Source organism: Bos taurus, chromosome 10, assembly GCF_002263795.3.
Source record: "Bos taurus isolate L1 Dominette 01449 registration number 42190680 breed Hereford chromosome 10, ARS-UCD2.0, whole genome shotgun sequence".
Taxonomy (NCBI): Eukaryota; Metazoa; Chordata; class Mammalia; order Artiodactyla; family Bovidae; genus Bos; species Bos taurus.
Genome location: NC_037337.1, coordinates 60,972,643 through 60,999,547, shown reverse-complemented (window position 1 = coordinate 60,999,547; position 26,905 = coordinate 60,972,643). Strand labels below are relative to the sequence as shown.

Genomic DNA, 26,905 nt, shown 5'->3' with positions numbered 1-26,905 from the left:
TAACCACTAGACCACCAGAGAACTCCTAGATGGATTGTCAGTGTAGCACTTAAAGTTTTTTCTCAACTTTTAATTAATTAAAATTTATTTTTTTAGTTGAAGTATAGTTGATTTACAATGTTGTGTTACTTTCTGCTCTATAGCAAAGTGACTCAGTTATACATATATAAACATTTATTTTCACTTTCTATTCCATTATGGTTTATTCCAGGATATTGAAAATAGTTCCTTGTGCTATATAGTAGAACCTTGTTGTTTATCCATTCTTTGTGTAATAGTTTGCATCTAGTAATCCCATCCCCTTAGCAACCACAAATCTCTGTGAGTCTTCTCAAATTTTTATTACAAGAAAATTTCCAAATGTATAGAAAAAGTATATGAATAGGCAATGAACATGCATATGTCTTTCACCTTAGTCCTCATAAGCATTTTGCCACATTTGATTTATCTTTTTTTCTACTTTTTTCCCCTGTACCATTTGAGAGTTCATTGTAGACATAGTCCCCAAATACTTCATCCCCTGAGAACAAGTCATTATTCAACACAACCAAATATAATTTTCACATAGATACAATACTATTACCTCGCATGCATATTAGTTTGTATCCATATTTTCCAATTGCCCTAATAATAATGTCTTTTATAGCTTCTCCTCTGTTTTTTTTCTTTCTTTCCTGATCCAATCATTGCATTTAACTGTCATGTTTCTTTAGTTTAGGACTTCCTGGTGGCTCAGACAGTAAAGTGTCTGCTTACAATGCGGGAGACCTGGGTTCAATCCCTGGGTCTGGAAGATCTCCTGGAGAAGGAAATGGCACCCCACTCCAGTATTCTTGCCTGGAAAATCCCATGGACGGAGGAATCTAGTAGGCTACAGTCCATGGGGTCGCAAAGAGTCGGACACAACTGAGCGACTTCGCTTTCACTTCACTTCTTTAGTTTTCTTTATTCTAGAACAATTCCCAAGGTTTTTTAGTTTTTCATGGCCTTGACATTTTTGAAGAGTCTAGACCTCTTTTCTTTTCTCAAGTTCCTTCAGATGGATGTGTCAAGATAGTTGCCTGATTATCAGATCAAGATTTACTCCCCACTCCCCACCAAGAAATACATGGGTGATGTCCTTCTCAGTGAATCACATCATATGATTTAGGTTTATCCTGTTATATTTTAAAAACAGAGTACATCATGTGAAATGCCAGACTGGATGAAGCACAAAGTAGAATCAAGATTGCAGGGAGAAATATCAATAATCTCAGATATACAGATGACACCACCTTTATGGCAGAAAGCAAAGAAGAACTAAAGAGCCTCTTGATGAAAGTGAAAGAGGAGAATGAAAAAGCTGGCTTAAAACTCAACATTCAGAAAAGATCATGGCATCTGGTCCCATCACTTCATGGCCAATAGATGGGGAAACAATGGAAACAGTGAGAGACTTTATTTTTGGGGCCTCTAAAATCACTGCAGATGGTGACTGCAGCCACAAAATTAAAAGGTGCTTGCTCCTTGAAAGAAAAGCTATGACCAACCTAGACAGCATATTAAAAAGCAGAGACATTACTTTACCAACAAAGGTCCATCTAGTCAAAGCTATGGTTATTCCAATAGTCATGTATGGATGTGAGAATCGGACCATAAAGAAAGCTGAGCACTGAAGAATTGATGCTTTTAAACTGTGGTGTTGGAGAAGACTCTTGAGAGCCCCTTGGACTTCAAGGAGATCCAACCGGTCAATCCTAATGGAAATCAGTCCTGAATGTTCATTGAAAGGACTGATGCTGAAGGTGAAGCTCCCTGATGCAAAGAACTCACTCATTGGAAAAGCCCCTAATGTTGGGAAAGATTGAAGGCAGGAGGAGAAGGGGACAACAGAGGATGAGATGGTTGGATGGCATCACCGACTCAATGGACATGAGTTTGAGCAAGCTCTGGGAGTTGGTGATGGACAGGGAAGCCTGGCCTGCTGCAGTCCATGGGTCACAAAGAGTCGGACATGACTGAGTGACTGAACTGAACTGATAAGTAGGAGTCTGCTGCCTATCCAAAAGAATGCCTTAGGTTAAGTTTGTGACATAAATTCTCTTTTTTACAAAGGTGGATTAATTTTGTTAATAATAGTTAAAAAATAGTCTATAAAGCCCTTTAAAAGTGAAAAAGAGATACTGTAACAATTTAGTCTTCTATTATGTGTTTTAATAACTACAATGTGTATTTGTTGTATGAAAACTACTGATGAGTTACAAATCACAAATTCTCAAAGAATTTGTCAGAGAACTAAAATGATTGTTGTACTGCTATTTAAGTTTTTTTTATGTTCTCCTTCATTGTTTTGTTTAGAAAACAAAATGTACTAAGCTTGGAATAAACTGTTTGAGATATCTAGCATAAAAATAACCCAAGCAAATATAATTTTAAACTGTCACTGTTTATATAGGGTCACATTATTTCACTTGCAGTCACTCAGGGTTTGTATATATCGCATTTCAGTGTAATGACATGGGCAGGCTCCGAAGAAAATACCAGGCAACACGAATTTGGTTTGACTAACAAATATTTACATGTCTCTGTATCTCTAATTATTATAATCTTTTAAGGGGTTTATGCTACATAGGCTTAATTCTTTCAGGCTTTATGTTGGATTAAAAGAGGTTGATTAATAATATATCTAACTATAAAAATTATACTGCAGCCTGTCTAGATAAATGTCGGATTTGAGCCAGAGCTTCTGCAGAGAACAGGTGGACTCAAGAGCCCTGACACGGGCAGATGGCTGCCTGTCATGTGCACGCTGTTGTGTGTATTAACCTTTTCTTCCTTCCTCAGTGGGTGGTGTTGATAGAAGTCAGAGTGGTCATTTGACCTTTTAGGTCTCTCTAGTCATCTAGTTGGTACATTATACGAAAGAAAAGATAAACAGTGCTGCCCTTTGCTCGTAGGTTGATGCCTCATCGGTGGGAGGAGACTGGTGGTTGTATGGTTGGCTACTGAACCAGTCATGTGTTTGCTCGCTCACCATCCGTGTCATTTGGCATGCTTTTGTGGGATGGCCACCTGGAACTGTGGGTTAAGTAGTAAACTGTTTAAGGGACACCCTCCCCCTACTTCCTGCCTGGCCTTGATCAAACTCCCTGGCCTATCTGATCACTACATTAACTGCACTATTACGCTTATTATTTTGTATTCGAAACATGTTTCCCTCTAGACTCTGGTGAGGTCTTCAAGCACAGAGGCTATCCTCCCTTCCCCGCCTTTTTAAAAACTGAAGTATAGTAGCTGAACAATATATAAATTATAGGTATACAATACAGTGTTTCACAGATTTTAAAGGTTATACTCCATTTATAGTTATAAAATATTGGCTATCTCCCCCATGTTGTAGAGACTATCCCTTTTTGATTCTTTGGATCCCCACTGTGCAGTCTGGTGCCTAAGTGAATCAAGAAAAAAATTGTGATGTCATTTGCAATGTGATAATTTGCTGATGATAATGTAAATAATTATTTGGGCTTTTATTTAGTATAACTGTTTGAGAGTCTATCAATTTTGCAATTAAACTTAATCCAGAGGAGTTATTCATTTATATGTTTATTAAAGAGTTGTTATCTTTTATGTAAGGCTGATCTACCAAATATCTCTCTTTTCCCTCCTATGGCTGCTCTGCATTCTGAGTAGTTGGAGTCTGTGTCACACCAGTTATTGACAATGTGACTATAATCCTTGGCTAGTTTCCTTGGTTGCTAAGGGTTTTGTCTGTCTTATGCACATAGGAAAGCATGTCTCATAAGTCTAAGCATGTGAATTAGCAGAGCTGCCATGGTAATGGTATTAGTAAAGACTATCCCTCTTGGGCTCCAACTTAAACTTTCTGAATTTTATCCCATGCCTCTTATATTTTCAGATGAAGGAGTATTATACAGGAGGTGTTCAAGGAGCAAGACAGTCGGTGAAACTGGATCCATTCCTATGAAACTGGGTCCATTCCTATACTACATAAATGGCTACCCAAATAGAGGTGTTTCTAAAGGTGTAAATTTCTCTTTTTTAAAAATTTATTTTTAGTTGGAGGATAATTGCTTTACAATATTGTGTTGGTTTCTGCCGTATATCAACATGAATCTGCCATCAGTTCAGTTCAGTCACTCAGTCATGTCCGACTCTTTGCGACCCCATGAATTGCAGCACGCCAGGCCTCCCTGTCCATCACCAACTCCCAGAGTTCACTCAAACTCACGTCCATCGAGTTGGTGATGCCATCCAGCTATTGCATCCTCTGTCGTCCCCTTCTCCTCCTGCCCCCAATCCCTCCCAGCATCAGTCTTTTCCAATGAGTCAACTCTTTGCATGAGGTGGCCAAAGTACTGGAGTTTCAGCCTTAGCATCATTCCTTCCAAAGAACACCCAGGGCTGATCTCGTTTAGAATGGACTGGTTGGATCTCCTTGCAGTCCAAGGGACTCTCAAGAGTCTTCCCCAACACCACAGTTCAAAAGCATCAATTCTTCGGCACTTAGCTTTCTTCACAGTCCAACTCTCACATCCATATATGACCACTGGAAAAACCATAGCCTTGACTAGAGGGACCTTTGTTGGCAAAATAATGTCTCTGCTTTTTAATATAGGTATACATATATGCCCTTCCTCTTGATACTCCCTCCCACCCCATCCCACCCCTCTAGGTTGTCAGCACCAGATTTGAGCTTCCTGCATCATACAGTAAATTCCCACTGACTATCTGATTATACATATGGTAATGTATATGTTTCAGTGCTACTCTCTCAGTTTGTCCCACCACTTCCACAACTCTGTTCTCTGTGTCTCCTTTGCTAACCTGCAAGCAGGATCATCACTAATATCTTTTTAGACTCCATACATATGCATGAATATATGGTACTTGTCTTTCTCTTTCTGATTTACTTGACTCTGTATATTAGGCTCTAGGTTCATTCGCCTTATTAGAATTCAGTCAAATGTGTTCAAAGGTGCAAATTTCTCTTGATGAGGTGGAAACATCTCTTTTATCCCCAGCTGTATTCTTCATACTTTATTAAAGTCTCATGCTCTCTTAGTTTAAATTTCTGTTTCCTAGTTTCCTGTCTACTGGAGAAAGGAGATAGGTGTTATATAGCCTTTACATATTGTTATAAAGTAGTTAAGTGGGAGTTTTTGCTTGTTGACCAGAAATTTAAGATCAATGATGTATTTTCTAACTGTAGTATTGTAATTAAAATATGTAAATATTGACTAAAAGTAATGGCAATGAGAATACGAACAATTTTTAAGTGTGAGTTTTAGTTTTGAGGCTAGTTGATGAGCTGTGGGTTCCTAGAGCCATAAATAGATGAGATAGATAGCCATAAATAGCCATAAATAGATAAGAGCCTCTATCTTATGGCTCATCTTAAATGGGTGAAAACATATTTTTACAAACTCCAGGTTTTTTGTGATTTCATCAAGAATGATTATAGTTTCCTTGATATTTAGTTTTCTTGTTATAAAACCCAGTACCTTCTCATTAAAAAACACTGGAGGATTTAAAAGTATGTTAAAATTAAATTAAAAAATAACCCAGAATCTTAACAATTCATTGGACTCATTGTCATTTTGAATACTGTGAAGAAAAGAAAATCTTTGTACCTTCTGAAAATATTATGATTCAAAGAACCCACATTTAGTGCATGCATTGATCCAATTAGCAAAATTTTATAGAATGTTTACTTTGTAGCAGGCACTTTTCTAGGCACTGGAGATAGGGTAGTGACAAAAAAGTGCTTTCTCTCATAGAGTTTACATTTGATTAAAGGGAGACAGAAAATAAAGGAAAAGATAACATAAGATGGTAAAAGCCTTGAAGAAAAACAAAGCAGGGTGTGAGGTGGAGAGTGGTAGGGGGTGTTAATATCTTTTAGGGGAATGTGGGAAAGTGTCTGATAAGGTGACATTTGAGCAGATATTTCAGAGGAACAACTTTCCAGGCCATGGGAATGGTAGGTGGAAAGAACCTGGAGTGGCATGGGATATTGATTCCTGGTTGGCCAGTTATTATGGCCAGCATTTATTGTGCACTAACTGTATTCTAGGCTTTAAAAATTTTTACAACAACCCAATGAAATGAGTAATTTTTGCAACTCCCATTTTGGAGATGAGGAAACTGATATGTTTTAACCACTGTGTTGTACTAATAAGTGCTATGATAGAGCCCAGAGTTAGAGTATGTCACTCAATTCTAGGAGGCCATGAAAATTTCCCAGAGGAGTTGCTGCTTGATTTTAGTCTCAGTGAAAGAGCAATCAACCACAGTTATTAAGTGAGAAGAGTATAGAATTCTGGTCTCATTTACCCTCCTGTCATATGCCCAGAACCTATAATAGCACCTTTCCAACTGTTGCTGCTAAGTCACTTCAGTCGTGTCTGACTCTGTGCGACCCCATAGATGGCAGCCCACCAGGCTCCCCCATCCCTGGGATTCTCCAGGCAAGAAACTGGTGTGGGTTGCCATTTCCTTCTCCAATGCATGAAAGGGAAAATGAAAGTGAAGTCGCTCAGTCGTGTCCGACTCTTTGTGACCCCATGGACTGCAGCTCACCAGGCTCCTCTGTCCATGGGATTTTCCAGGCAAGAGTACTGGAGTGGGTGGCCATTGCCTTCTCCAACAATTGGTACTCAGTAAATGTTTGTTGAATGAGTGCAGGTGGAATAGCATTTGCAAAGACATGGAGGCATAGAGAATTTAGGATTATCATAAAACTGAAATTAGTTTGACAGGAGCTCGGACTGTGTGTTCAAAACAGCAGGAGCTTATGGCAGAAGAACTAAACAGAGGTCAGATCATAAACCTATTTTTATGAAAAGGCAATGAGGTACTTTTTCAGCAGCACATATATACTAAAAATTGAGAAGCTGTGGCGGAGATGGTCTTGGAGCCTGGGGAATGAGAAAATGTAACTGTGAATATTTCTCTCTCTCTAAAAGAAAGAGATAGAGAAGTGGCTGGGACTTTGAAGGAAGGAGGGATATGACCTATTTTTACAACACTTCGGACACCCAGTGTGTGGCATTTTTCTGCTACCAACCAGTTCTCTAGCTCTCCAGATACCAGCTGGGTATCCTTCAATCCGTTCAATCCAATTCAGTTTTAACACTCCCTGGAGTTAGTGTCAGATCCTAAAAGTTAAGGACTCAGTCCCACAAAACTGACCACTTAAGATGCCAGGTGCAAGTCTCAGGTTGTCATGTCACCTGCCCTTTTGACCAACCAGCTATAAAATTAAGGGTTCCCACAACTCTCTCTTCAGGTTCAATCATTTTCTGGAGTGACTCACAGAACTCTAGAATACTTACTATTACTCTCTAATTACCATTACTGGTTTATTGTAAACAATACAACTCAGGAATGGCCAAATGGAGGAGATGCATAGGAGAAGGTACTGGGTGAGAAAGGACCACAGAACTTCTGTGCCTTCTTCATGTGTGCTAACCTGCTGGCACTTTGATGTGTTCACCAAATCAAAATTCTCCAAATCCTGTTGTTTAGAGTTTTTTTGTTTTTTTTTGATGGAGGCTTCATTATGTAAGCACAATTGATTAAATCATGGTCTATTGGTTATTGATTTAATTCTAGCCCCTCTCTCCTCCCTGGAGATGACGGTGTGGGAGTGGGTTGGGCTGAAAGTCCCAGTATTCTAGTCCATGAATTGCTCCTTCTGGGGACCAGCCTCCATTCTGAAGCTAGGTGGGAGCCTCTAGTTACCAGTCTTCTCACTAGCATATAAAAGGCACTCATCACTCCAGAGGATCTAAGGGTTTTAGGTTCTAGAACAAAAATCAAGTATGTATTTTTTATTACATCACAAAGGGTAAGTTAGGGATAGGGAGGGGAGACCTCAGAGTACAAAGAAAGAACTAGGATTCAATCATAGTTGGAGAGACTTCAAAGGGTAGCTCAGAAGAGAAGTATTAGATCTGCTTATTAGATAGGGGAGAATTGAGAAGGGCTTTTTCTGGCGAGGAGAGGAATTAAATAGGAAATAGGATGAATCCATAAGGGGAAAGGGCCACATTCCTATAGCTGTAGACATGACTGCTTTGGCCTGTTTCTGGGACAGGTTAGATTTTTAGCCTCAGTATCAAGAACTAGAGAATCTCAGCATAGTTTAAGGCTGAAAGTATTAGGAATCAGATTTTTCTGTGCAGATTTTAGGAAACTTGTTAATATTTAATGAAAGGAAAGCTGGATTCATAAATAAGCATTGACCTATAAACTACCTATTTGTAGATTGCTATCAAGATTTCCCCTAATATTAGTTAATTTAAGTTAAAGTTTCTTAAAATTTTGGACCATGACTCATGTAAAATGTGTTTTATATTGCAATATAACGTGTAATATACAGGGGCAAACACACTCTGAAAAGTTTCACAAAACAATGCTTATGTTTTCTACTTGCAGTGCTTTCCATTCTATTCTCTTGAAAAGTGAAAGTGAAAATGTTAGGCACTCAGTCATGTCTCACTCTTTGCTATCCCATGGACTGTCCATGGAATTCTCCAGGCAAGAATACTCTCTTAGCTTCTATTTAAAAAACATATTTTGAACCACTAAATTGATTCCATAATTAGGTAATGGGTTGGTACCAGTTGTTTGAAAACAATTGGTCTATTGGTTTCCTGAAATTTGTTGTTTAGTTGCTAAGTCATGTAATTAAGATAAACTAAAAATCAGTATGAAGAAGTATAGAAGCAAAGTAAAAGGGTAAAGGTCTTCTGTCCCAGGGCCTCAGTTCACGATGGGGAGCACCAATCTCTTCAATAATGGCAGCACACAGAAGTCGAAGCAAGAATGAATCTAAATAAAGCATAAGAGGGAAAGTAAGTGGTGTTTCACACTCTCCAAGATGTGCCAATGTCATGATATGATTGAGTAGTGATTGAGCAGTTTCAGGGTTTCTATTTGGTACATGTTCATTTCTTGGGTGGATATTTCTGTCTTGAATATGGCAGATTAGTAGGAGAACAGGATGTTGACATTATATATTCATTTGTTCATTTATTCATTCAACATTCATTTTCATCAGATAGGGTAGATATTAGAAATACAGAGGTGAACAGATACATGCTCCCTCCCTTCATGGAGCTTAGACAAATGGGAGAGACCAGTGTTAAACAAACATACACAAATATCTATATACAGACTGTAATAAATGCTGTGAAGAAAATAGACTGTGAGAAAGAAAAATAGGAAGAACCCAGTTTACATGGGGAGGGGCAGCTTTTAGGGAAGACTTCATGGAGTAAGTTGAGATGTGAAACTTGAGTTGGAGTTAGGCAAACATGACTTACTTTTCAAAATTACTACATCATATGTTGTCATAAGCACAGAGTATTCCAGAATGCTTTGAAGAGCTAAAACTTAAGCTGTAGGAACAAGTAATATATCCTCCCAGAAGAAGTGGAAGGAAAGACTCGTGAATTGGGGAGTGAAAGTGAGCAGAGCCATCCAAGGCACCAGTGGTCAGGACAGTCCCTGATGTTGCAGGCTGCTGTCTGGTCCAAGAATGGAGAGTCCAGCATCTATTAATACCTTGCAAAGCAGCCAGGGACCATCCTTACTCTGGTATCTCTTAAACCGTCATTATCTTTTTCTCCCCTTTTTTTCTATTACCCCATTTAAGACAGTGTTAATGCCTCCCATTCCATGTTTTGATGGTGTGTAAAGTGGATGGGTGTGTTTTGTGACAAATTACCGTACCAACTGAGTATATATCCTGGGCTAGATTAGTTTCTGTTCTGTTAGAAATTATTTGCCCTTCCTTGAAACCTTCTGCCAATAGTTTGCTGAACTATTGGCTGGCATTTCTGTATTTAGATCCAGGAGAGTGTTTCTGTTTTCATATTAGTCTTTTGTTGAACACACTAGTTATGACATTTATAACTTTGGGGAGTTGTCAGGAATGACTACATGTTGGTACTTAACAAGGAATGAAAACTTGAACAAAGAGATTGCAATCAGACATTTATTTTCCAAAAGACAAATATTCTTGGTCAGTTTTTCTGCCTTTTGAATTATACTCTAGATTTGTAATAAGGTGATCCGTTCATGAAAGCGTATATTGGGTCTTGGCACTACATTTGCTTCTCCATAGTGTGTGGTATGGGCTTGCGTGCTAAGTTGCTTCAGTCGTGTGAAGTTAAGTTGCTTTCAACTCTGTGCGACCCCATGGACTGTAGCCTGCCAGGATCCTCTGTCCATGGGATTCTCCAGGCAAGAATACTGGAGTGGGTTGCCATGCCCTTCTCTAGGGGATCTTCCTAACCCAGGGATTGAACCTGCGTCTCTTACATCTCCTGCATTGGCAGGCGGGTTCTTTACCACTAGCACCACCTGGGAAGCTCAGTGTGTGGTATAGAGCTCTGAACGTATGTCTAAAGTGTTATATAAAAGATCACGTGAACCTGTCTCTGGCTGCCCTTACATCAGACATCATGCAGTGCAGAGGGAAGCTGGCAGATTGCACAGAGAGTGGATGTAAACTGCTCTGGTAGCCCCAAGTCAGTGTGTGCCTGAAGGGGCCTCATGAAGATGATGGGTGGGAACTAGAGGTGTGTCTGAGAACCCACATTTGGTGGATGGACCAGAATGGATATTCCTTAGTGTTTTATGAAGTTCTTTTTTTACTTCCCTCTCCTACTCCACAAGGGCAGGAAATCTATTTTCTTGGAAGTACGTTTTGAAGCAAGCATGAGTTCCCTAAGTCAGAGTTGTACCAATCCTTTTGTCTCTGGGGATTCTGTTTTTAACTTCATCTTTTGTTGAATATAATATTTATGTTCTTGGGGAAGGTGAAGAAATCTATAGTTTCCCTAGCAGTTAAAGTTAAGAGGTTCCTGCTCCTGAACCTCAGATTTCAGAGACCCTCTATCTAGGTGTTACTTATTGTAGTCACCTCCCAACCCAAGCATAATTCTGCTCTTCAACATTCATAGGAAATAGTTTTCTAACCTCCACTTGAGTATCCCCAGTAATCCCATTGTTTCACAAATTAGCCCTTTTCATTCCTGGACCATTTTGGTCATTGGGAAGATTTTTTTCTTATATTTAATCACAACCTACCCTTTCTATCTAAATTCTGAATTTTCTCCTTCTTTTGATATTACAGTCTTTTAAAGTTTAAGGAAGATCTTCTGGTTCCTCACACATTCACTGTTCTTTCACTAGTTCCTTATGGGATATGGTTATTGGACTTCCTTGACATTCTTTTTTTTTTAATTTAATTTTATTTAACTTTACAATATTGTATTAGTTTTCCATATATCAAAATGAATCTGCCACAGGTATACATGTGTTCCCCATCCTGAACCCTCCTCCCTCCCCACACCATCCCTCTGGGTTGTCCCCGTGCACCAGCCCCAAGCATCCAGTATCGTGCATCGAGCCTGGACTGGCGACTCGTTTCATACATGATATTCCTTCTTAGAATATACTCCATCATTATCATTGCCCTACTTAACGTGACTATTCACTTGATGCCTGTTAGGTCTCAATTTTGTTTTACTTGTACCGAGTGCTTATTTACTTTTTATGGGAAATTGTAGGAATTATACCTCCAAGAATATTTATTCAATAAGATTAATAACTTAGAAATTAAAAACCAGGGCAAAGGAAAGAAGAATGAAAGCACACCAAGTTAAGCACACATAAGTTAACTGTGCGTGTGGCCCTCAGTCGTGTCTGACTCTTTGTGACCTCATGGACTGTCGCCCGCCAGTCTCCTCTGTCCGTGACATTTTCCAGTCAAGGATACTGGAGTGGATTGCCATTCGCTACCCCAGGGGATCTTCCTGACCCAGGGGTTGAGCCTGTGTCCCTTGCGTCTCCTGCACTGGCGGGCAGGTTCTTTACCACTGTGCCACCTGGGAAGCCACCCTAAGTTAATTACTTAGTGTAATTCTGTGTTTAACTGTATTTACTGAGATTATTGGAAGCCAACGGAAGAGGGAAAGAGTAATTTATATAGGTCTTGTGATCAAACCAGAGAAACCATTCCAGGTCTCCAGAGAAGGTAATGTTTCCTCCAGGGGTACTAACTTCTAAAACACTTTCCTCACGTGGATTCCTTATAGCACACAAAGCAATCTCTCCAGCAGTTTGAAAACAAATGCAAAATGATATTCATGTGACTGTTTCTTACAGTGACCTTCAGTAGATGCTCCTGGAATAATGTTTGAGCACAACTCAGATTTCCCTTGTAACAACTCTTTTAACACTCTCCACCATTTCCTGACCCTGAAGATTCTTCCCACTTCATGGTAAAGGCTTTGTGAATTGAATACTGTGCACATTGAATCCTTTCTCCCAGACAAATGTGTCCACTGAGTTACAGATTTGGTCAAACTAGATGATGATTCATGGAAGTTATTCTGTTCTCTTTTGGTTGGGTCCCTTTCTGTGCAATTGGAGTGATATGAGGAAAATTAACAAGTGTTAATTTGAACAATTATGTTGGGGGAAGAAGAATAGTTACCTTCTCCTGGAGAGTCCACTTTGGCTTGCAATCAGATTTCTTGCAGTTTGGACCTTGAGGGTGGGTCAGGACAGTGCTGCTTAAAACTCCACATGAAGAACCTTCCCCAAGGAGTGGGAGTGTCCCTCTGACCACGGGCAGGGACGTGCAGTTCCAGGACACACTTGCCAAACCACGGAGATTGCAGGCCTGCTGCCCATCCATTATTATCATCATTATTTAGCATTCTTCAAAGGTCAGAGCCAAAATAAATGGTCTGCCAGCCAAGCAAGCAACACCAGCCTATACCACAGGCCTTTGTAGGCCCTTTGGTATTTAGTAGCAATGACTTGGTTCATATTCTTGTCTGATTCCATCAGTCTGGCCAGGCTTCTGCCTCCTGCTGTCTTCCCACAACAACTTTTTTTTTTTTTTCTTCCAATTCTGTCTTGCCTCCTCCCATCTTCCCAATAATAGTTACCTTGGTATGTGTTCGCTGCCCTTCCTTTCTTTCCTTCTTTGTTTTGAATTTAAACAATGAAAGGGATTGAATTAATTGTGCTAATGATGGATAAAAGTATGCCCAGAAAGCTTTTGGGGACTTCTATATTTTGGGTTCCTTGTTCACCCTTGAACCTCTGCTCCCCTTGGGGGTAAAGAATAGTATTGTGGTTGAGAGCTTAGAGCCAAAACTCTGAGTTCAAATGCTGACTCTTCCACTTACTAGCTGAATGTTCTTGGTCAATTTACTTAATCTCTCCTTGCTTCTGTTTCTTCATTATAAAATGCATTTATCAATAAATCTTCCTTCATGGATTTGGTGTGAATAGTGCTTAGAATAATGTCTGACTCAATGTATTAGCTGCTATTATTATTATTAGGCTATAGAAATCATACCAACATGTCAGCCTTATATTGTAATCACTTTGGGTTGTGGCTGTTTGTAGGGGGAGGTATGTGGGATTGTATTTGGAAAGGGATAACGGAAAAGGCCTTCAAGCCCCAAACCATCAAGCTAGGTGGATTTTTTTCTTTTTAACCTGGGGATAAGATGGAGTGAAGTTGTGATGATTCAGAAATACCTGCATCCTAGGGCCCCATGGTCAATTCCATTTTTCATTTTAACAGAAGGGATATTCAGTTCTGGTATCTGGGAGTTGGTGATGGACAGGGAGGCCTGGCGTGCTGCAATTCATGGGGTTGCAAAGAGTCGGACATGACTGAGAGTTCATGAACTGAACTGAACTGATGCATGCATTTTGCTCCATGTTCTTACCAGGGCCCAGTGTCTGGGTACAGCCTCCATGCTCTGAGGCAGGCAGACAAGGTTGGCCTGATGGACTTTGGGGCCAACCCTATCAGGCTTTGACTCTTAGCTTAGGTTAATTTTTTCTCACAATCCATGACTTATCATTAAGTGAAAAAATAAGTTTTCAGGATCATGTGTATAATACAATTCCTTCTGAGCACAGCATGCAAAGTTGGGGAAAATTTTTTGTGTGCCTATGTGGAGAGGGAGAGAGATGTGTGTAGTTTTGAGGACACTGATAAAAAAAAAACAGTAATGTCCTAAGCTATTAACATTGGTTATTTAGAAGGTAGGATCAGAGAGGGACATTGCTCTATGTATCTTCTTTAAAAAATTAATTTTTAATTGAAGCTTACTTTCTTTACAATGTTGTATTGATTTCTGCCATACATCAACATGAATCAGCCATAGGTATACATATGTCCCCTCCCTCCTAAACCTCCCTCCTACTTGCCACCCCATCCCACCCCTCTGCTGCTGCTGCTGCTGCTAAGTCGCTTCAGTCGTGTCCGACTCTGTGTGGCCCCATAGACGGCAGCCCACCAGGCTCCCCCATCCCTGGGATTCTCCAGGCAAGAACACTGGAGTGGGTTGCCATTTCCTTCTCCAATTCTTGAAAGTGAAAAGTAAAAGTGAAGCCGCTCAGTCGTGTCCGACTCTTAGCAACCCCATGGACTGTGGCCTACCAGGCTCCTCTGTCCATGGGATTTTCCAGGCAAAAGTACTGGAGTGGTTGCCATTGCCTAGGCTGTCACAGAGCACCAGTTTGAGCTCCCGGAGTCATACAGAAAATTCCCATTGGCTATCTGTTGTACATATGGCAGTGTATATTTTACCGTGTTCCTCTCTCCATTTGTCCCACCCTGTTCTTCCCCCTCTGTGTCCACAACTCTGTTCTCTGTCTACATCTTTATTGCTGCCCTGCAAATTGGTGCATCAGTACCATCTTTCTAGATTCCATATATATGCATTAATATATATTTGTTCTTCTCTTTCTGACTTACTTCACTGTGTATAATAGGCTCTAGGTTCATCCACTTCATTAGAACTGACTCAAAAGTGTTCCTTTTTGTGGATGAGTAATACTCCACTGTATATATATATACCACAGCTTTTTTATCCATTCATCTGTCAGTGGACATCTAGGTTGCTTCCATGTCCTAGCTATTGTAAATAGTGCTGCAATGAACTTTGGGGTACATGTGTCCTTTTCAATTACGGTTTTCTCAGGGGCAGCTTAGGTTAATTTATTGACCTTTTTGAGCCTCAATTTCCTCCTCTATAAAGTAGAAATTATACTTGTGACATTTCAGGGTCCTTTTGGAGACTAAACAGTTAGCACATATGAAATATCCTTGCAGTATCTTGCCTTAGAAGACATTCAGCATTTCTTAGTTTCCCTTCTTTCCTACTGATTCTTTCCTATGTGCTTAATTTATTAAGAAGGCCCTGGTGTAGGAAATATTTTAGAGGAGTGTTTTCAAATTTAATGTGAATACAAATCACCTGGGGTTCTTGTTAAGTGACAGATTCTAACTCAGCAGGTCTAAGGCCCTAGTCTGTATTTCCAACCTGTCCCCTAGAGACACTGTTACTGTGTCTGAGGGCCTCACTTAGAGTAGCGCATAGGGTGCTGTTTTCTTTCCTTTTGCATCTTATTATTTCTTGTTGGATTTATGTTATCATTTTAATAGTCTTACCACACACATCTGTACACATACAGATCATCTTTTATTAAAGATTGTATGTTGCCAGGCACCTAAGAATGGTCAACCTCATCCAATACAAGTCATGATGGTTGAGGTCTATGAGAAACCTATCATAGACATTTTCTCATGTTCCCCATGGACCTGGAATCCCAAACTGTTTCACATAAAATACAGGGTTCCTGCCTTGTTGAAGGCCTCCTCTCAGAGCCTGGATCCCTCCATGACTCAGATTGCAGGTCAGTTAGGTTAGGGAAGTGGTCTTTGTCTTTTTCTTTACAGTTGGAAGGGAGATGCCTTGAATACTGTGCTTCTGCCCCCAGTAAGCATGCTAAATATTTTGAGAGCCACATTCTCCAATTACTAGCCTTTTTCCAGATTCATTAGATTACGTCCTCTTCAATATAGATGAAGGAGTCCATTTTGTTCTTTGTGTGTGTGTGACATACGCTTGTGAGCACATACTCTCTGATGGTTCTAGATTTTAGCTGGTTTTTCAGATTTACTTTTGGGAATCCTCTTCAGTGTTGTTTCCTCATAGATGCTGATCTTTTAAATATTTGAAGTCCTCCTTTTTCCTTTCCTGCATTATTTACTGGAACTTTTCAGCATGAACCTTCCGAGGCAGTTGCATCTCTTATGTTCATTTGGAAACTGGCTGTCATTGTCCTGAGGCAAATTTTCTTGAAGTTAAAAATATGAAAGTTGCTAATCTCTTTGAATTAGAGATGTGAAGAAGAAACAATAGCCTTCTTCTTCTTCTTTTTCTAATTAAAGAAAACCTACTTTTCCTCCCCACTTTAGAACACTACAGTGTATACAAGTTAGAGCTTGGTCATCACTCATGTTACAAAACACAGCTAGTCTACATCAGTTTCTTTTAGATTTACCTTGGTGCTATTTCTTGAAGTTTCTCCTACTTGGCTGGGGTCTACTAAACAGGTTTGCCAATTTGGGGAAGAATTTGAAAATAGCGCCACGTAAGCACCCAGGCATTTTGAAAGTTAGTGTGAAGACGGATTGCATGGAGAGAAAGCTGAGAAAATATCTGCGGTAAAGAAAAGTCAGGGGAGCCATTAACATTTTCACTTTATCTTGATATATCAGCCAGGGTCATAACAAAAAGTAGATGGTACACCCATTCATCAAGGGCAGTTTATTTCATAGGGATGATCTACAAAGCTGGAGATATTGGGAATACTCAGGACTAGTTGTAGCTGGGTTGTTATGCCGTTAGGTCTGAAAGTGACCTCATGAGGGTGAACTCACTGCCTGCCCCCTCACCATTCCTCATTTCCTGCCAGAATCTGTTGGAAGAACCCAATGGGAAGCAGAGTACATGGGACCCTCTCAATATAGTTCATGTTGGGCAGCCTCCTGGGCAGATAGTTGCATGGAGGTGGGTGGATAGCACATGTAGGGGACAAATCATTGTCTGGAACACTAGTTTTCTTTTGAAAGAAAGAAGTTTCTTTTGAAAGACTTGTTCACCTGGAGACAATATCAGTCTCGTGAGCTCCTCGAGGGAAGACATTCCACCTATCTGTAGGACACTAGTATTTAAATGACTGTTGAATGAATGAATAGGGCTGTTCATTTTCTTCCTTTTTCTTAACTTGCACTAAGTGTGGTTGACAACAGCTGGATGATGCTGTCTGGGTTAGGGTCTGTGTTCTGAATAGCAAGGCTTCCCATAGGAAATGATGAACATTTTTTGTCTATGTAATTATTCTACTTTTAATAATCTCATTAGTAAAAACTGTCAAAAATAAAGTTTACTGTATTAATATCTTGAAGTCTTTTGTATTATTATTGTCTTTATGAATATCCAGTGTTAGCTAGGCAACACATTCATGAATCTTTATCCCTTCTTGGTGACTATTAAAACCTAACACTGTTATTTCTGCTCTTACTGGATCCCCACTGGTCAGCATATGGGCACACTGTTTAATTTGGGAGCCCATGTGATTTTTGGTTCTTTCCCAGGCCACTTCAAGAGAAGAACCACACAAAGGGCTAAATTAGCTTCATTAACTATCTTCAGTACCTTTAAAATAAGATCTATGAATAATGCCAAGTTTCTCCTAACTGTCCAGAGGGCAGGAGTCAAAATAGAAATGAGTTTATTGGCTACAAACTTTTGGAAGAGTTTCCCATGTAATCAGATTGTCTTCCCCAATGATTCTCAGGAAGGGATAGAGCTAAATGCCACAAGGGACTAGAAGTTTGGAGATGCCTGGGGTTCTGGAAATGCTTGAAAATACATTGGAGGGAGGGGGATGAATTCCTCCTTGGTTAGGGCTTTGCTGTTTTTCTCAGGTTGCATGTAAGTGTATTGAGGTGTTGTGTGTGTGTGAGTCAGGGGGCGTATAGGAGGGGGTTCGGGGATAGGAGAAGTGGATGAGCTTCAAGCATCAGGAATTGGGACCTCAAATTTGATTTGGTTTGTTCTTGAAGTTAACTTCCAATGGACTTCTTTCCATACGCTTTTGTTAATGTGTTCTTGAAGACTCCTTATTCTGATGAAATCTTTTGATATTTTATATAGTTCAAGCACGTATGGAGTATTTATTGTCTTTGCAAGTCACTCTGCCTGATTATACCTCTTGGGGATCATTTTATGGTTCTATTTTCAGTGTCCCCAAGGATAGAAAGGGCGAGGCAGGCTCACATGTTTCCCCAGCATCACCCAGAATGAAAGGCATTCTCTGCTCCTGTTTCCATTCCCTGCTCTTAAGGTCCTCCATTAATGGTTCTCTGAGTTCAGGTCATGCCACCTCTGGCTAAGGCTGTGGGCCTAGCTCTAATTTTTGCTTATTGTCAGAGCGTGCAAATTTTTCCTTTAACAGGATATGAAATTAAAAACCAACCAACCAACCAAAAAAGCCTTTTGTTTCTAGTTTCTTCACATCTCATAGCCATTTAGTATTTGACCTTTTTGCTTTTAGTGTGGAGGTAAAGGGCAAGGGCCACTGGGAAAGCCAGCCTTTTGCCTGTAGTTATAGTTTATACTACAGGCATGTTTTCTTCGGCAAGCAGGGATTGCCCTCTCCATGTCCCACCTCCCCCTCAAAAAATTTTAGATTGCAATGCTTTAAATGGAATACAAACTCTCTTGTTTGTCTTGAGTTGCATTACTCCTTACTGTTGAACTGGTTCTCTAGGGTCACCCAGAATCGTTTAAGTTCTCTCTTTCCCTGAATAATTAAACTGTTATTTTTTAGGGGCAGTGTGTGCTACACAGCTTGTGGGATCTTAGTTCCCTGAGGAGGGTTTGAACCTGGGCCCTTGCATTGAGAGCATGGAGTCCTAACCACCAGACCAGGGAATTCCCCCATCTTTTTTTTTCTATCCGCACAGCTTACAAGATCTCAATTCCCCAAATGGGTTGAACCTGGGGCCATGGCAGTGAAAGCCTGAAATCCAAACCACTAGGCCACCAGAGGACTCCCCCTGAACAGTTTAAAAATGGTCCTGAATTCTAGATTAATTATACCTGTTTTTACATTTGACTTGAAATTTAGCTATTCACTTGTATAAACCAAGTGATTTCTCATTCATTATATAAAAATAATAAAATTTTAAATTATATACTTTAGAGTTTATGGGATGTTTTTATCTAATTCATTGGATCATCACAATAATAGCTAGAGAGGTAGATATTTTATGTTATGGATGGGAGGTAATATAGTGTGGTATTTAAGAGTATGGAGTCTGGGGTTAGACAAGTGGAGTTTGAATTTCAGCTTTAGTAATTATTAGCCTAGTCTCAGTTTCTTTGTAAAATGAAGAGGAGATATCTATCTTATAGAGTCATGATGAGAAGTAAATGATTAATTTATGCAAAGCAATTGGAACAGTACCTGGCACATAGTAACAGGTCAATAAATTCTGTGAAAACTGTTATGGTGTATTAATACTATATGAAAAAATGGAAACTCAGAAAAGTTAATCCATCTGTCTAGGGTCACATCTGTCTAGTTGGCAGGAGAGTTGGGGCTCTAACCAAGACTTGAGGCTCCTGATACTAGTTTCTTTCCTCTACATTTACCACCAAATTCCTCATGCATTCAGGGGGGACTATAAAGTGAGCAATCCTTTATTTCATCTTAAAATTTCTTATCTTCACTTTCTTTTTGTTTTCCTCCATTAAAACTCTTGGTTATTGTCTGTCTAGTAATGAGATACACATGTCAGAGTTCAACACGAGAAGTAGCAGCACAGGATGGGGATGTCCAGAACCTTGCTGATGGACTCCTCTTGACACAGATGCTGGGGAGTCCTGGGTCCCTCTGAATCTTGAGGAGATAGATAGTCTGCAAAAATTAACATTTCCATTGAAGTATTCAGTTGTTGCCACACATTCAGAGATTTTTAAAGAAACAATAAGCATATACTTCTTGATGCTTTAGTGTCTTTTCCCTTAAGAAGGAGAATACTTAAATTTTGAGGATCTCATTTATCATTTCATATCTCTTTGAAGTAGTAGAAAAAATAGATCATGTTATTTGGGTATATTATTTGGTGAGGGGTAGGGGTGTAATTAAAGTCCAGTGTAAAAATAACAGAAACTTGGGAGTTAGGCACATGAAATTCAAATCCTGGCTTCTCCACTATCTGTGTCTCCAAGTCTCTTTTCCCTCATCTGTATAATGAGGATAAGAAGAGGGTTGTTTGGAGACCTAAAGGAGATAATGTTCACAAAAGAGATAATGCCAGGAGCTTAGCATGTAAATATGACTGCTATTCCTGTTGTGTGTGCTAAGTCACTTCACTCATGTCTGACCCTATGGACCGTAGCCTGCCAGGCTCCTCTGTCCATGGGATTCTCCAAGTAAGAATGCTGGAGATGGCTGCCATGCCCTTCTCCAGGGGATCTTCCCAACCCAGTGTTCGAGCCTGTGTCTCTCTTGTCTCTTGCGTTGGCAGGTAGGTTCTTTACCACTTGCGCCACCTGGCGTTGCTGTTGTGGGAAGGCAATTTTTCACACTGGCCCCTGTCACTTATGTAGGGGCCCATGTCTCCTCAGTCCTCATAGAATCATGCATGTACTTCTCCTAGGTATATTATTTCTTTACATTTTAAAATCCGAGTGTTTTGACCTGTTGGTTACTAATTTTTTAAAAAATGTGCTTATTAAGGAACTTTGCCATCTCCATTGTGTTCATCATGCCACATACAATGTGCATTATGTCAAAAATACCAAGCTTACCTCGTGTCATGAGGCAGTTAGCATTAGTGAATCCAGGAAGGAATAGGACACAGGATCTATCAGATGATGCTTGGGCAGCTAGTCTCAGAAAGTGACAGCAGCAGGTGTTTACTGAGTACTTTCTATGTGCTCAGGATTGTGTGAGGTAGGGAACACAGAATAAATACTGATTTTATCCGTTTCTCACAAGACTGGCAGTTTTCTGGGGTAAATATTAATAGGTGTGATTGAAACCTGACACTATTAAAGAGTAATAATGAATACTATGTGATTCAGTTGTATTTGTTAAGTGGATTCTGGTCTGGGCACTGCATGGCCTCCCATAGACTGATGGATAAAGACACAAGGAAAGCCATACTTAAAGCATGGTTTGATAAATGGGCATAGAGTTTTATACAGGAAGAGAAGAAGAGGGATTATATGGTAGATGTGTGCATTTCAGTGGTGGCAAGGGCTTCAGGGAAAGGTGATGCTTGAGTAGAGTGAGGATAGAAAATCACACTGTTAAAGGCACTGAGGGAGTCTGGGTGTGATGAACAGAAAGAACCCTGGTCTGAGCCTAGGGTTTACCAGGTTAGTGGTATAGGAGAGCAGGCTGGAGATGTGAGCAAGGGATAAGTCATTAGAGATGTTGTGTACCACGATGAGAAGTATGATAATCAAGGCATTGGCAACCAAGCAAGCAAGGGATAATTATAACAGTGCTTTAGAATGATCACTTTAGGAGAAACTCCCAGTGAAATAGGTGAGAAATAAATGCTTGAATTAAGTCTTAGAAGAAAAAAATGAGTGAATGAATAATAGAGTAAGTGGATGATACTATCAATATTGTAAGGATGTAGAGAAACAGGATGCCATATGGGAACAGTATTGAAGGAAGACTGTATGATGGAGGAAGATTTGAGTGGCCAGTTGGCCAGTCCAGTGACTTGGCCATAGTAGGTAGCCAATAAGCTGGATATTGAATGGCAATAGGATTTATATGAGAGAAGACAGGACATAATTCTAGGTTACATAAATGTGTGAGATGGTTATGGAGACAAATATAATTGGAAAAGAGTGGTAGATAATATGATTTCATGTGCAGATTGGTTGCATATTTTGGAAGGCTTTGAAATGCCACATTGAGGAATTTGAACTTATTTTATTAATAGGAAGCCATAGGAGATTCTTAAACAGATATTTTGACATTTCCAGTTTGGATTAGAAATTTGTTCATTTATTGGGCCTTGTCATCTTGATTGGAGGAAGATGTGTTTGATGAGATGATGCTGGTCCTGATTCTTGCATTTAATAGAAATACCACAGAGCAGCATTACTTTTGGATTGGAAAATGAAGCTGGGTGACCTCACTGTGGCTGTGGGGAGACTGTGCAGTAGTACACTGTTGGAGGACAAAGCAAGCTGAGGCAGAAATGAATGAGTGCCCATATGAGATTTTTGATGCCAGTTTAGAGAGGGATGGAGCAAATAAAAAGATGGGAGAAACTGCTTGCTCTGAGGAATCTTTTAGGTATAGCAAATACAATCAGCCTCTTTTTATATTCAGATTCTGCATCTGCAGATTCAACCAACCATGGATCAAAAATATTCCAAAAAAATTTCCAAAAAGTTCCCCAAAGCAAAACTTGAATTTGCTGGGCACTAGCAACTATTCAGAGTTGGACTGTGAAGAAAGCTGAGTGCCGAAGAATTGATGCTTTTGAACTGTGGTGTTGGAGAAGACTCTTGAGAGTCCCTTGGACTGCAAGGAGATATAACCAGCCCATCCTAAAGGAGATCAGTCCTGAGTGTTCACTGGAAGGACTGATGCTGAAGCTGAAACTCTGATACTTTGGCCACCTCATGCGAAGAGTTGACTCATTGGAAAAGACTCTGATGCTAGGAGGGATTGGGGGCAGGAGGAGAAGGGGATGACAGAGGATGAGATGACTTGATGGCATCACTGACTCGATGGACGTGAGTCTGAGTGAACTCTGGGAGATGGTGATGGACAGGGAGGCCTGGCGTGCTGTGATTCATGGGGTTGCAAAGAGCTGGACATGACTGAGCAACTGAACTGAACTGAGCAACTATTCACATGGCATTCACATTTTATTTACAACTATTTTACATAGCATTTACATTCTATTATAGGTATTATAAGTATTCTAGGTATTATAAGTATTTTAGAAATGATCTAAAGTGTAGGAGATGATGTGCATAGGTTATATGTAAGTGCTTTGCCATATTACATAAGGAACTTGAGTATCCTTGGATTTTTGTTAATAGGCAGCTACTATCAATGGATCAGAACTGCCCTGGAATTCAAACTCATCTGTCATGTCTGGAGTGGAAAATGAATGAGCAACAGATTATGATGTACTCACAGTGAAAATCAATTTTACTTTTCCAGGTGGAGCTTGCAGAAATCTGCGCCAAGAGTGAGCGTTACATTGGCACTGAAGGAGGAGGGATGGACCAATCCATATCATTTCTTGCAGAAGAAGGAACTGTAGGTGACATTGAACTATCTGGAAATGTCAGCTTGGGAAAGTTATGCAGAAAGGTCCTCAGTGTGTTTGTTTCTGGGTGGCCTGTTCTTTAAGGCTGTATTTTAGGATGATATTTCTTAACTCCTTTGTAATTCAGGTTTATCACCAATTCACCTACTCCATTTCATGTTGATCACCTCACCCTTAAGCTTTCAGAATTGTACCTCAAGTCTCTTTTCCTCTTGTGTCTAGGGTTTTTTCCTCCTTCTAATTCATTGTTAGTATGCTATTTCTCAACTCATTAGTTACTGGGACTTCTTTTCCTGCTCTTGTCCCAAATCACTGCATCTCATGGCATTTTCATAATCTCCTGTTGGTTTTAAACCCCAATGTTAGTTCTCATGCTACATATATTCACAACCCCTCTCTTTTATAATTTACTCTATGGTATCATTTTTCTCTGTCAACATTTTTGGGGCTTTAGTGGTAGGGAGAAGAATGCTGACAGGAAGCCAGGAATGAATTCCTTAGCCAATACTACTTCCCCTTGGCTAGGCTATAACTCCCATAGGCAAGAACAGAGGTTTTGGTAGTTGCCATAAACTGCCCATTTCCAAAATAGAAACAGACATTAAAAAAAAAAAATCTCTTCTTAGTATTTCTACAGGCTTGGCTATTTTCCAAGAATACCTGGATTTCTTCCTATTAAGAGTATTTGTTGTTGATTTCCCTAAGCCAAAGACAGGAGACATGAGGAAACCTGGTTTAATGCTAAGAACTCTGGGTGTTTTGGATGAGACCTGACAAGTTGACATGATGGCAAGAGTCCTGTTAATATAAGTTAGCTGTAGAGTTTTAACAAAGTCCAAATTCTTTGGGCTTGCAAAGCACTTCCTAATCTGACCCTTGGTTTACCAGCCCTCCAATTCTATCATCTCACCATGCCTCACCTCTCAACCTCCAAGCTATAGCTAAATTGCAATACCTAAAACTACTAACACCTTATGTTGTTTTTGGCCTTTGAACTTTTATATACTCTTTCTTCTTCTTGACATTCTATTTGGGGAAACAAACCCTCTGTCTGTTCTACTTTTGTGCATCCTTTAAGACTCAGATTTCCTTTTTTTTTTTTTTTTTTTAGAGGGGCCTACACTAGGCTATATCTAATGAACCAACACAGCATTGTAAAGCAATTGTTCTCCAATTAAAAATAAAGATTAAAAATATTTGAATTGATAAATGAATGCATTTTGGGGAAAAACTTTTACTAAGGTAAATCATAAATGTTTAAGCAGTTTTTGAATTCTAGTACTTTATATCTCACCTGTCATTTTTTTCCCAATAGGCCAAGTTGATAGAATTTAGTCCTCTGAGGGCAACTGATGTGAAACTCCCAAGTGGAGCAGTATTTGTGATTGCCAACAGTTGTGTGGAAATGAATAAGGCAGCAACTTCTCATTTCAACATCAGGGTGATGGAGTGTCGGCTGGCTGCAAAGGTATGGACTTGGCAAATTAGTGAAACTTGAAGTAGGCTTTCTCTTGTTCTTTTTCTCTTTGTTCCCTATTATTTTGTCTCTTTCCCTAAAATTTAGGGCAACATTCTGATAGCAGTAATATTATAACTGGAGTTTTTTTTTTTTTAGTATAGAGCAATTTGATTTCCAGCTCAGGAGATAAATAAACCAATAGGTATGCCCTGCAACTTCTAGCTATTTAGAAGTTACTTCACAGTTGAGTCTTCTAGCATGGCACTGGGGAGACGATGACACCTCAACTTATATCTGTGAAACACAGGCCATGGGTTAGGTATATTGGTGGAGAAAGCTAAGTTGGAGGTGATTGTTGGGAGATGACCATAACTAATCATGTTTCTTCACCAAAAGCAATGATAGCCTCAATCCTTGGTCCTCTTACATGCACCAGGGGCCATCACTGGTCCCTGGAAAAATGCAGGCTTGGTGTCTACTAAAGAAACTCAACCCACAAGGTTTGTGTTCTCTCTTCCCCAGTTTAGAAGACACTTGCCAGTCAAGTCTTAAATCTACTTAGGAAGTATTCACTGAAGACCTTTAGTGAGAAATGTTTTAATATTGAACTCTTCTGATCAGTGCATATATGAGAAGTAGTGCAGTTAACCTTTCAGTGTCAAAGACTTCAGTGAATTTTGTTTTTCCCTTTTTAGGGCAAGCCTCTTCTTTCAGGAGATGGAAGAAATTAGTGTCTTATTTGTTTAAGGGCTTATTCCTGTTGACTTTTTGAGATAGATGAGTAAGTGCTGCCTTCCTGAGGAGACCTCAAACATACACAACATTGTTTTCAGAGTTTTATCATGAAATTAGATATCGTCTATGAGATCCATAGGAGAGCGAAAACAAGTACAAGATATGTGAAGTGGGTTCATGTTGTAATGACTCTTTTCCAAAGATACAAGAAGAAAAAGAGAAATAATATTGTGGTGCTGAATCTCTGTAGTGAAAAGTTGTCAGAATGGGATATGGGGGCATGTCTTTTTGCAGTTAGTAGAAAAAGGATTTCTCCTTGGTAAGAGGTAGCTGAAAACCTTTATCCACTGCAGAACCTTTTGTTCCTGAGGCTGTTTATAAACTCTTCTGAGTTTAACTGTATAATGCCACGTGCATTTTAGAGGGACTTTAGTCAGTGAAACTGATTTTCTGCCACACACTCCTTCCAACTGATGTAGATAAAACTCATTATTTTAAGTACTCTGAATTTTTCTCTCTTTTAAAATGTGGAGGAAAGAAAATTGAAGGGCTTTATCAAGATGCAGAATATTTTGTAAATCATGCTGCTGCAAATCATGAGAATCTAACATTATATATATGTACAAAAGAGGAATAAAGATAAAATTTATTGGTAATATAGAAAACTGCTAATATAAGCTATGCAGATAGATGTTGATGTTAAGAATATACTTATGCCTAGTGAATGTAGACTGGAATTCGGCTAAGCGTGTTTTCCTTATAATATGGTGCCACCTTTCTGTTTTCAGCAACATATGAATGAATATAATTTTTATTTGGAAATGATCTCATTAAATCAGGAAATAAACTCTCATGTTAAAAAAGTAAAGAAGCTTTTCTTAATCTGAGTAAACTTTCTGCTTTCAGACAATAAAAATGAAGGGTCAGTGGAGAAATGATAAATCAAGATAGCTTTGAAAATGAGACTGATTAGGTAGAACTCCACATGGCAAAACTATAAGTACTACTTATTTTTCCCCTCCTATTTTCCCAAGATCCCTTTTTGAAAAATGAGTACCTTTTTGAGTCTCCATAGCACAGGAAAGGACACTAAACCAATAAAGATGGTTTTTCTTTGTTTTGCTTTAATGTTCACAGTTTCTTCTGTTCTTATGTCTTCCTTCTCTCTTTCTGTTCCTCCCTGCTCTTCTTCTAACAGCTTCCCAAAACTAATTAATGTAGATACACTTAAAGTTAGAGTCTTTAGAGGCATTTCAACTGAAATTTAAAACATTTCAAGGCAAACACAATAGAGATTTATAATTATAACTTGCGTAAATGATTCTTTTAAGTGAAGCACATTTTTATGTTCTTAAATTAACAAAGTAACAAGAAATCTTTAATGAGGAAAAATTTTTTCGTATTTTATACATATTCAGTGGCTGAAACTTTCCCAGAAATGCTTTATGTCTATTAAAAGAGAGTATCCCTTAATTATACTGAGGGAC

The 26,905-nt window shown here is 39.4% G+C and overlaps 1 protein-coding gene across 5 annotated transcripts in view; it reads left to right on the top strand.

Moving 5' to 3' along the window:
• Positions 1-26,905, top strand: part of GALK2 (galactokinase 2) — a 155,926-nt gene that overhangs the window by 80,988 nt on the left and 48,033 nt on the right. For all 5 annotated transcript variants that reach the window (XM_005211831.5, XM_059890523.1, XM_005211830.5 and 2 more), the window contains 2 exon segments: positions 23,116-23,214; positions 24,540-24,692. In XM_005211831.5, coding sequence (XP_005211888.1) covers positions 23,116-23,214; positions 24,540-24,692 — 252 coding nt within the window.